Raw genomic sequence first — 12,582 nt, 5'->3', positions numbered from 1 at the left:
CCTTTGTAATCTGTTCATCTCAGATCAGAACCACAAGTTTGTATGATTTGTCTAATATGTCAGATGGCAAATGCTCCGAGGCAGTAACCAGTTTTTGTCCCTGTATTTGCAGAGGGTTTAGCCTGCTGGAACCCGGACAAAGCACTTAATCAAGTAGTAATAGGTCATTATCACAGTAAGTCAGGGTGCTTTACAGACAGTTTAATAAGCTTTGAGAAGCAAGTATTTGAGCAGGAAGTAAGTGGGAGCTGAGAGACAACCATGAAGCGAATGCACTCTTAATGAGTGTATTAACTCCCAACAGTGCTAACATTTCAGAAAGTCTGTGATATAAATGAACCTGAACTCTGAAGATTTGTTTCTAGTATTTTTTTTAAGACAAACATATTTTCATTATTTTTGTGAGCTTTGTCATTACAAACTTGCATTTTTTCCCTACTAATATCTGCCATCATAAAATAAGAAAACAATTGCTTTTCTAGATTATCTTCTACATGGACTTGGAGCTGCTGATGCCAAGACCAATTCAAGTTATACTTTGTTCTTTGTGTTTTATAAGCTTTATTAGAACTTGCTTCACTGTGCAAGTGCAATATACAAGCAAGAAAATTTCTTTGTATTTTACTGATGTATCTACGTCAGTAAGTTTTTGAAAAATAAAACATGGAACTTATCGCTGGACTTTTAGATTAGGCATGACTTAATACTCTAATCTTAATCTTAAATCTTAACCTGTTACCTGAACTGCATTAACTCTGTTCCAGCTTCATTTAGCATATGGCCCAGGTGCGGATATAGAGAAATACATTTCATAAACTATGTATTTTGCAAAATTAAACTATCACACCAATAAAAAAATGCTATTTTAAAGAAGATTTGAAACATTCCCACATGGTGTTTGTTCAAGTATATTTGCTGTATTAGAACCACAAATCATCAAATGAACATAAAACCAACACAATTAAAGAAACAAACCACTGCAATTTAATAGCAACAATCTCACTTTACAAGATAGCAATGATGGAAACTTTGCAAAGGAATGTGAAAAAAAGAATGTAATTAAAAATGACAGATTTAGGACAACAGAAAACTGGAAATTAAACAGCACAATGATTCTAGTATGCAGAAATTTTATTCAGAATGTTTACTTATGCAGCATTCTGATTAATAAGTGACACTGTATTACCAGCACTTACTGACATCTGATAAATACTATGCCCTTAAAGTAGTATTTTTCTGTTCAGTGACCTTGCACAAACTGACAATAAGTAACCCAGAGCCCAAAACCAGTTCAGAGGTGGTCAATACAAAATTCCTAAACAGAACAGGAAAGGACCTGCCACATACACAATGAGTAAAATGTAATTTAGTGCTAATATGGTAATTTCAATATTCAATGCACTCCACAATATTTTAGATTCCTTTTACAACATATACCACTTTCAAACATGAACCAAAGCAAAAGGTGATCTGGCTTTGTGGATGGAAAGGAGCATTGACCTGGGAACTAGAAAAATCAGGATTCAGCTCCTGGCTCCTATCAAGTTCCCAGGTAAGACATACAGTAATATAGAAATTACAAGTCTCACTTTCTATGAAAATCTTGACATTTACTGAAAATAAAGCAATGAATGTGAGTTGGGGCTTATTATTACAAATTAAATAGGAACTATATAGCACTTAAATCACTTTGGAGATTATGTATTAACTTTAGTAAGCATGACTGCTGCTAATCTGCATAAAAATAACTGAACAAAACATGATAAACTGAATGTATACGAAGGATTCCACAAAGGTGGAAGTCACATACTTCCTCTTTTTTGAACCCAATTCATGAAAAAGTGAGAAGAGTGCAGTAAGTGTGAGCACGCACAGAAATGTCAGAAAGAAAACTGGCCCACGGGAAGTGTGACTCCACAGGAAATTTTGGTGATACCAGGATTTCATTTCCAATGTCTTCAGTGATACTTAAGCAAATCATTATGTACTTATCAAGATACAGAGGATGCTTTTCTGAACAGGGGTCTAAATTTCAGTATTGACTTAAGCTCATGAGAACTGCAAAAGAAAGTAAGTCACATGAGCATATGCACAGGAAAAATGAAACCAAAGTATTTTTCTTTTTAAATACCATAAAATAATGTGATAACCACTAACAGAGGAAAAAAATCCACAAAGATACTTTTTGCAGTTTATTTTCAATTATAATTTTTGGATAACCAAGCAGCTCTGTATGGAAAAAGCACAGAAGAGTAATTCTGGCACTTTTGGATAGTACATTTGTTTTCTCCCCAAATTTTTCTAGACACATTCAGTCCACTTGCTCGGTCGATAGTCCATTTTATATGAGCATGATTAGCTCATGGGATTCCAGAGGAAACTAACAATATATACAGTCACTGAAACGATCTTCTTGGCTACTCTGGGCCCTTTAAAATGTCTTCTAAGTCTATCCTGGCTAAACAGAATCCACAATATACATGATAGCTACAGAATACACTGTATTGAAATGAGAAATGCTCAGCACAAAATGGGACTCTTGGCATGCAGCTTAAAATAAAAGGTAGAAGTTCAGAAGTTTATAAAATCTCAAATGGGGTCAATTAAAAGGACTTAGCAAAAGAAGGGACTGTTCATTGTTACTGTAAAAAAGGCACTTTGAGAAAATGGTACCAGAATTGGAGGAATCTTAGTTGACACAAAGTTCAGTTTGGTTTCATAAAAAGGCTTCAATGCTAAGGGATGCTACTCAAGTTTCCTGCAGTTGCACATTAAAATAAATTGCTGAGTAGTTTATAATAAAGGACATAATACGTTTACAACCAACTTGTAAAATTAAGAAAAGCATAGTATAAGCAAAATATTACTAAAAGCAGCAATGCATAGCCTTTCATTGAGATAATGCACAATTTTGGACACCATGTGTCAAACTCCTGTTTTTAAGATACTTTCAGTAGCATTATCAACATACAATTGGCCTACAAAACAAAAGCTTTACCAGCTCCCATTCATAAGGAGATTGAGGTCATAAACCAACCAAAACAATTTGTCAGTATTTTCAACATCCTGGATGACCAATATCAAGTATATGGAATAACAATCACACTCTTTGTTCAGCTATCTCACTGGAGGCAGCTGTTAAATCAGAGGAATGATTTTAATTCTTTTCTAACATTTACACAGTAATGCATTTAAGTTCTTTCAAATGTTGCTCACCACAGTTTGTTTTTCTCTTTTCTCTCCACAATATAAAAAAAAAAGAAGAAAAAAAAGAAAAAAATATCAAGCACTTCCACAGAAAGGATATTTGGCAATTTTATACTCCACTGAAGGGTGGATTTTCACAATAGCTCATTTTAGATTGAAAGTCATTAGTGGTCTTTCCTCTCGTTTCTGCCAAGGACTCTTCTTATCTTCACCTTGGTCATCTTCCTCATCCTCCTCATCTTCATCATCATCATCTTGAATGGATGTTCCATGTTCAGGACTAGTTAATGGCTCTGGTTTGGTATCCACAGTTCTGGTTTCCTCCTGCAGGCTGGGCAGCTGCACACCACTCCTCTTACTGGTGCCTTCTAGGAGGCATCGGAGAGCATTGTCCTCAGGGCTACAAACTGCTGTTCCACACTCGCTGCCACTTTGGTCCATATCATCCAAGTACACAAGCTGTGTGTAAGCTGTGCTGTCTGAAACCTTCCGCTCTCTCTGCTGGTGCTCCTGCACTGGGGGGTGACTCTGTGCTGCAGACAGATGATCTCCTCTTCCCTTTCGGGCAGATTTCGGTTCGTTCATGTCAACACCAGAGTCCAAACTGGCATCGTTACTCCCGTTCCTACCAGCTCTTTGGAGATCAATGTATGAATGTCTAACGTGAGCATTTGAACGCCCATCTAGAGAAACAAACCATGCTCGAGGATGAGGCAATGGCTTTCCACCTCCTAATTCCATCAAAGCCTTTTCTGTAAGAAGCTGCACTTCGCTATTCATCTGAGCCAGGGATGCATCGTTAAGAGAGGCAGGGATGGAAATGGATTCAGACATGGAAGCATTTTGCTGACTCCACTCAGCTGCACCTGCATCTTGCAAATGTTGCTGAGATATTGCTTGGGATGCCAACTGCTGGGGCTGCAGCTGCTGGGCAGGGTGTGGGAAAAGCCGTGCGTGAGGGTTAGGAAGTTCAGCCTGAAGTCTTTCTATATCAATCTGCTGGTCAGCTGGGACAACCAGGGGCTGGCTAACAAAAGGGTGCTCTCCGGGCAGCTTCATGTAATGACCTGGGATGACCAGCGCAGGCAAAACCTTTCTGTAAACACTGTCATTGACTTGGTCAACAGAATTGCAGCAGATTAACTGACCTGGTCGAGGGAAAGACGTAGGTCTTTCAAGGTGGTCAACTGAACGAGACATCATACAATCAGTAGGTCTGCAGTCCAGCAGCTCTTTTTCAGGGGCTGAAGGTGTGGGGTAGATTTGTTCCTGAATATTGTATTTACTTCCTGTAGCAATATGGTTCATAGATACTTGAATTTCTCTCTCTTGCTTTTCAAATAAAGGCTGAGACAGCATAGCATTGTAACTTCTCCTATACTCATCTTTGATAGGGGACTCATAGCCTTCAGCTGTTTCTGTAGATTTTCTTGTCTTTAGAGGAAAACTATCTGCTGACTTGTGGTAGTCTTTTCTTAGAGACCCACTGGGAGTCAGGTCATCCAAGGAAATTCTGCTCTTGTCTTTCTCCTTGTCAGAGAGCAGTTCCTCTCGGGAGCTAAACTCCTGGGAAGTACTGAAGGAGTGTTTGAGCATAGGTGTATGCATATCTGCTTCTCCAGTAGGTGATACCATCTCCATGTGGACAGCACTGATTAATTCCTTTGCCCCTGAGTTTTCAGCGTGTCCATTGCTAGCAACGGACAATCCACCTGGAAATTCTGACTCACGACGTGAAAATATTAAATTTATATGGGACATTGAGGTTGCTTGATCCTTCTTAGAAGTGTCCAGTGCTGTCGAAAGTTGCAGTTTCTTATGATGTTGACGTGGTCTTAGACATTTTCTTCTATAAAAGCCAGTAACAAAAGAAGTTATACATTTATGAATGTTGTACACAGAAACAAGAGAAGCAAGTGTGTCTTAACAGAAGATTTTAGAGCAGTGATTAGTATTAGGGGAATTGAACTTTTATTACATAACCTAAAAATTAAAAGCTTATCCCAGCAGCAAAGATAGAATTAAAGAATAACTAATGTCATTTGGGAAATATCTCAAGTACCAATTACAAACTGGAGTAAATGTCTAGAGAAGGCAAATATAAAACCTCTCATTAGTAGGCATTTGCTCATAATTTAACATTCATTTTAATACAACACCAACAGAAAGATCATTTTCAAATGCGTAACAGGTAGAGAGATTTTGAACCTATGTCCATGTTTGATAGGAAATTACATGGAGAACACAGGTAGAGATGTGTGTGATTCACTCAACTACCATCCTCACAAAGGCAAGGATTTATATGCTGCATGTATCCAGGAACACAAGAAATTTGGTCTCACTGTTTCTTTCTTTTTCAAGCGTTTGCTTGCCTTTTTTCCCCAAAGGAAAAATGTTTTGATACAAAAGTTTTTAATTTAATAAGCACAAAAACTTGTATTTTCAACATGAACTAAGTAACCAGGATGGTGAATCTTACCTGCAATAATACAAAAGCAGACACAGCAAGACTAGAAGTATGAGAGCCATCCCTCCTAAAATTGCCAAAAGAAACATTGTGTGATAGCTGGTAATGTCGTGTGTTACAACGGGACCTGGAAGGCCAGAAAAGAGAATTTAGACCTGTAATAACTTGCAAATAGGAAGAGGAGCAACAGTCAAACAAGGAGAGAGACACCTTCCCTTATTACGAGGGTGCTAAGCAAGTGCTGCTCATAGCCCTGGTGCCTACTGAGCAGACCATCTCTGGAGAAGGGAGCAAGTTGTGGAGAAAGCGTGTGCTGGTTTTCATGACTGCAAGTCCAACTAGCTCATTCCGTGGAAAAGCAATTAGTTTCAGTGGGAGCATGCATCAGAGAATGCTGCTCTCCAGGTCCTAATGCTGACACCGTGTGCCAAAAAGCTCTCACCACTGGAGAAAATCCATCTCAGCATCTCCCAGCACTGTAATGCACAAAGCAAGGCTGTGGGCAACAACTGCTCTTTAACATCTGTGGCTCTTCACACCAAACAGTACAGACAGTGCACTACAGGAGCTGCTGGAAGATATGTTGGTGCTCTGAAGTCTAGATCAAGCCAAGCCAAGCAGATCTTCAGTAGCTTTAATTAACAGGCCACTAGTGAAACAGTGTTGTAACTCCAGGTTTAAATAACTCTTAGTAAATGTTCTAACACACAAAGGAATGCACCCATGTGGACAACATCTGTTTACAATTATGCATGTGTAAGCCAGGTGGTTTGTAAAATCCTTACGATGATTTTGAAATAAAGACCGAAATTTTCATCTGCGGGCAAGGAGGTACAGCACCAGCTGGCAGACTAACATGCACGTACTGTGAAGCACAGCAAACTCGGCCAACTTAGAGGGTCTAGGTCATAAAGTTTGCAAAACCTCATGTGTGGATCTTGAGTGGTCTGTAGAGCCACTGCTAGGAAAACAAAGACCATTTTTGTCCATTTTTGAGATAAGAAATCAAATAGATTAAATTAGGAGATAAAATATGCAAGAATACATTAACTCATTAAAAGAAACATAAATTATATTACATTTGGGAAATCAAAATATTTATACATTCTGTCCCACCACTACCATTCCATAATTGATTTTACTGTTGCTTTAGGACATTAAGCAAAAAGAAGACAAGATAAATCACTTGAATTTTTCATGAAAATGTTGTTCCCATTGCAACAGAGTTTTAGGAACTCAGATCCAGTCCTAGAAGGAAGGAAAAGTAAAATACAAGTAGCAACTCTGCCATACAAGGTAAATCATAGGGACAAATAAGCCTTCTCTTGTTAAGAGTTACAGGCCTTGTAACCTCAGAGTTTCAAGCACAATTCCATGACTAGTGTAACTTCCTTGCAGTCTGGGACAGAGTTGTACTGGGAAATGTTTGGCTCAGAGCAGTTGCTTTTTCTTCAAGAATAATTATTTTGTAAAATTCCATTAAATTTAATATGATAGCCTATTCAGATCTGCACCTGCCTCCAAATTCTGTTCAGCAATGAATCAGCTGAATATCCCAGCATTTAATATCTATCATTTAATAGAACCTCAAATAAAAAGCTCACATATTATGAAGCAACTTAATGATATGTATGAGTAGACTTTAAAACCTGTCCTCATGTAAGAGTTTGGTTTTGTTGGTTATATTTAGTTTATTGAGTTTGCACAGCTAAGGCAAGCATGTTGTCATTTCTACTGGATTGGGTTTTTATCTGGAAAACCTAATAAAATCTGTAAGGAGTTCTGGGTTGGGTTTTTTCAGGGTGTTTTTTTTTATTATTATTATTGATTGATTTTTTTTTGACTGATTGACTCTTTTTTACACAGAGATATCTCAGATTATTGGTGACTGAAGAGCTACTACCAAGAAATTTGAGGCAGCTACAGACAGAAAAAAAAGAACCATAAGTTGCAGCATTAATAATCTCCAAAGTACATATAACTGATGCCTAGTTCAAAGTCATTTTTTACAGTTATGCCAAGAGGTTTGCAGACGGCAACCAATCAGCTCTGTACTAGTGCTACTCTAAAATACCTCCTAAAACTTCTAAGCTAAGTTATTCACAGTGTAAATTAATCAGTCACCAAGATGATGCAAAGCATAACTCAGGGCAAAATGCGCATCTTTAGTGCAAATGGAAAAAAGTGTCAAATCCATCCATCCATCCATCCATCCATCCATCCATCCATCCATCCATCCATCCATCCATTTGTAAGTGTCTAACCCAGAATAATGCTGGTTTTAGGGGAATATGTATCTCTGTGAGTTTCTGTACAGAAACTTCCTCTGTTCTTCTACTTGCTGGAACACCAACACAATGATGCTATGACTCGTTTTCTAGCAATGGCTCTACCAGGCAGGGGTGACACAAATGCATCAAAGCAGGAACACTTTGAAATGCTCCCCATTGAAATGACACAGATATTTTGAGCACCAGGTTTGCCCCACACAATCCTGGAAAGATTTAACCCTTTACTTTCAGATTTCTGTTTTCTAATAATCCATTATTGATCAAGCTGTGGCATCTCAGATGAGGTCATTCTGAAAAATATAAACATTATATGTAGATAAATAATTACCCAGCGCTGCAAATATCAGTAAAATCCAATTCCATCTTACCTGGGATAGCAGGTGACATAGCTGCAACCCAGTAACCCAGCTGAGGGGCAATGTAAGTCCAAGTCAACTGACTTCCTTCTTGTTGTACAATGCCCAAACTACTCTTCAGCCATGTCCCTGTAAATGTAGAAGTTGTTGGAAGATGTTACAAATATTCACACATTCCTCTGCAAGCAAGAGGAAAATCAAGCAGTAATGAAACCTATCCATGTGCACTCGGGACTGTGCGTGTTGCTGTGAAGTAGGAAGTTGTGCCTTCTGGTCACTGGCATTCCAGAGGACCCATGGCTTTCTCAGAAGCAAAAAAGCAACCTAAACCCAAAAACTTTAAGATTTAATAAAACTAGTAAATCTTCAAAACCTGTTAAAAGAAAACATTTATTGTCATACTGGGTTCCTCTGTTTTGAAGATGGATATTCCTGAAGCTGATTATATGCAGACAGCCCACTTAAAAAGTGTAGTTCAAGAGACATCACATCTCTCTGACCACACTTGAGTTCTACACACCACCCTTCTACCAGCCCTGGCTGTCAAATTCTAGAAGACAGAGGAAATTGTTTCCTCAAAATGGCTTTCCTTTAAAGAAAACAAGCTTAGTTACTACCAATGACCAGAATTACATTGCACCATCACTGTGATTAACTCTGTTAATCACTCAGTATCTGTATGGTTTGGTAACAGATAATGAGTTTTTTAAAACATGTTTCTCAAAGGAAACAAAATACTTTTTTTTCTAGAATTATGAAATGATAATTCCAAAATAACTAAGACTAACAATTTTAAAGCAATGTATTTAAGTTCACATAACTCGTGAGTAGTCCAGATTGACAATCTGCACTAGTTGAGAGTTTACCTACTTCATGAAGATTACTTTTATTCCAAGAGTTGTGTTATGAAGACCTTTACAACTGAACCAGCTGAATGCTTTTTTGTCGTTCATCGAGATCCCTGATTCTGGGGCTGTCACCTTAGTTTCTGATGTAATAAATACCCAGAATGGCTTTTAGACTGCTCCTGTATTCATCCTCTTTGAAGGAAACTGCTGGCCTTGACATGAAGAGCAATCACTGAGAGGCCACCCCTGGTGCCAGGCAGTTTCCCAAACCTGCAGTCCTGGCTTGGCACCTCCAGTGGGTGCCATAATCGAGGGCTTGGCCTCCTTAAGGCCTCACATATTTTGATGGCCACTACCAGGATGCTGATCTGTGTACAGAGAAGGAATAAACCCTTCTGCATTTCTGTAGTGCAGTTCTCTGTTTCTGTGCTGAAGGGGGAAGAATGCTGTATTTCCCTTACCCAGCTTCAAATGCTCACTTGAAAGGAAAACAGCATCATGTACTTGTGATTCCCCTTCCCCTCCTGCTTGTAATTCCCAAAATTGTGCTTTTCATGTCACTTTTAAATGTCACTTAGGATTAAGCAACAGCATTTTGGATGACAGTCATCTGAACACTCAGCTGTGAGTACAAAACACACAGAAGAGGTGCCGTGGCTGGGTTTGTTGTTTTTATAATACATTAAAGATCCTGATGATTTCGTCTGTGTTCCTTAGATTATCCACCTCTGCAAACCCTCTACTCATAAGAATGGCTTTTTTGAGTATTTATTTCCTCCCTACTACTGATTTTTCCTATGTAAGACCACTGTCTTAGGCTAATAATAAATCCACCTGAATGCAGTGAACGGTTTAGAAGAATACATGATTGAGAGGATTTCTAGATCTAGATGACCACTACTGCTAGATGCCAACTGTATTTGCAACCAAACTGAATTTGTTCAGGGTAAAGGAATTACTGATGTAATTATCATTAGTTTTCCAAGTATAATTTCCAGTCTGTAGAGGGTAGCAATAATCTGTTATTTCATAAAGAAAGTCACACAAGACAAGTAACTTTGATTTACAGTACTAAAAGGACCAAAATCTGTGTACATAGATTTGTGTATGTGGCATTTATAACTGCTGTAACAGAGCATCTTCACGTAGTCACTCATTTACCCCTCTTAGGGAAACATTTTCAGGGAAAAACAGAATGAAATTGTCCGCAGTTCTGTGGAGTTTCAGGAAAATCTAGGAAAAGTAGATTTATTTTTCTCCACTAACATGGCCACTAACCCTTCAGATTCTCTATCCATGCACTTTCAGGGAAGACATCATACTAATAGCCCTGAAGGTGAAAAATAGCCCTGAAGGTCACAAATTGCTTTTATCTTGTCTCTAAAATGCCATTTGGTTTAAAAAAAAAAAACAAAAACCAAAACCTGTAACCTTGAACCTTGTAATTTTTCTTTTTCTGCAAGATCTGGATGATGAGAATATGCACCAACTATTGAAATACACAACAATATGAAATAAAACTTCAACAGAGATATAAAGTGCCGATTAAAACTAAAAGGAAGGACCTGGGTGATGAATACATTAAGTTTCCCATATTTTTCTTATCATCTCCAAGCCCTCTAAATTCACACACAAGCTGAGTGCAGACGTATGTAATTCAGCCAAGTTCAGTACCTCCCATGTCTATTTCTAGAGCTGCCTCTTGGAGCAGAAGCTGTTACTGATCCCCTCACTAGGGGGAACTTGTGTCCAGCACGCCTTACCCACACGATGCGGCAGGCCAAGGAACGCAGTCCTCCCGCTGCCTCCCCAAAAACCTTTTGCTCAGCAATACTCTGCATAATGCAGCCATCAAGAAGCTCAGAGAGGCTGCAGGTTACTGCCATGAGCAGAGCTCTCCTGTCCTGCCAAAGGAGCAGCAGCTCAGGTTGCTCATACTTTAGCAACAACAGGAATCCCTTATTTGCAATGGAAGCAGAGTCTACTGCACGAGCCTCAGACAGGTTTCACTCTTGTCTGCTGCTCACTTAGTTCACCTGTTCTTGGTAACCACTGGACATACTCCAGGCAATGTGCTGGTCTGCATAAATTGAGAAAAATGTAATTCCATCTCTCTGTGATGGATAGCTAAGATATTTTAAATGCATGAAAGATATTTCCAATATTGGTCATCTTTAAACAAAAGACATGCAGCTTTTGTTGACCATACCCTACCAATTGGTGTATTATGACAGAAAATAGTAACTTTTAAATGGCACCGCCCCAAGTTCCTTCATCAGGACGACACAAAGTGTGGGTTCCTGTGAACCATGAGTACACAATCTCATTGTGAGCCCTTTTTTAATACTTTCATTGTCCAACTCTTCGGTGCTAAATCTGCCTCGTAAAGTTTCACCATCTCTTACCAGTAGGCCACTAATAAAACAAAGCATCCTCACACATCATGGGATGAAGAAAGCAAAGAACTCCATCCTTTACAATAGCAGCAACAAAACAGGTTTGAGTGGAAACAGCTGAATACACAAAGTCCTGTATTGTTTCTTTTGTCATCAAATAGCTGAAAGCCAACCTGGTGTTACTGGAGGGAACTGACATACCTCCAGTATTCTGCAAATCCATCAGCATTTCCAGGTCTCTCATATTTCATCCTTTATAGGTTCTAATTTCCTGGTTGCTTTACAAGTATCATCAAACAAGCAGTGTTCTTGCAGCTCCTTACATGCAATGCCTTGCTGTAATGACTGATGTTGGACCTTCTATTGAGCAAAACCCAACTGCCTGGTCGTGACTGGCTGTGCTCCCTCCCTTTCACACTGCCTTACGTGACCAAGAGTTCATTGCTGTGCAGCCTTGAGAATGAATTCCCAATCCTCCCTCAGATTGCTCCTTCCTGTTGTAAAAATGAAGTTAATTACCCTCTATGTCCTCACACACTCGCTGCTGTAAGCAAAGGAGGAGACTGGGGCAATCGGTGAAGATCTTTGTCCATTTTTCTATCAGTTCCTAAGCAGTAGCCTGCGAGTGGAAGAGGAGCAAGCAGCATTCATTCTTTCTGTGTTGTCAGGATTACAACTGCAGAACTTAGCAGGAGGATTTAGAAGGGAAGAGAGGTCTTACCTCCCTGTATGCTGTGTTCTAATAATTTATTTTGTTATTTTCCAAATATCCTGTAACATCTATTTCTTCCCCTCACCCAAGTCAGCAAAATCAATGAGCTTCACTGCTTATTAATATTTATACTTGATTTGTAATAATGGTTAACAAGCAATACAGGATTATTAAAAAAAACAACCCCAAACCAGTAAAAAAAGCTGGATGTAATGGAAGTGATCACTTTTGTTCAAGACTATGTCGTTCCAAAGAAAACTTGTCCATGCCTCTTTGGAGCAGAAACAGCAAGCTCTGTACAGTTT

The 12,582-nt window shown here is 38.8% G+C and overlaps 1 protein-coding gene across 1 annotated transcript in view; it reads right to left on the bottom strand.

The window, feature by feature from the left end:
* Nucleotides 1–961: 961 nt before the first annotated feature.
* FAM171A1 (family with sequence similarity 171 member A1) overlaps nt 962–12,582 on the bottom strand; it is an 87,356-nt gene continuing 75,735 nt past the window's right edge. The window contains exons 6-8 of the mRNA XM_038130209.1: nt 8,334–8,450; nt 5,687–5,801; nt 962–5,056 (exon numbers count right to left, since the gene is read on the bottom strand). Of these exons, the coding sequence (XP_037986137.1) occupies nt 3,352–5,056; nt 5,687–5,801; nt 8,334–8,450 (1,937 nt within the window). The 3' untranslated portion in view covers nt 962–3,351. The remainder of the gene's footprint in view (nt 5,057–5,686; nt 5,802–8,333; nt 8,451–12,582) is intronic.

Source organism: Motacilla alba, chromosome 2 (assembly GCF_015832195.1).
Source record: "Motacilla alba alba isolate MOTALB_02 chromosome 2, Motacilla_alba_V1.0_pri, whole genome shotgun sequence".
Classification (NCBI taxonomy): domain Eukaryota; kingdom Metazoa; phylum Chordata; class Aves; order Passeriformes; family Motacillidae; genus Motacilla; species Motacilla alba.
Note: the sequence above shows the minus strand (reverse complement) of the source record. Positions and strands in the feature narration are given on the sequence as shown.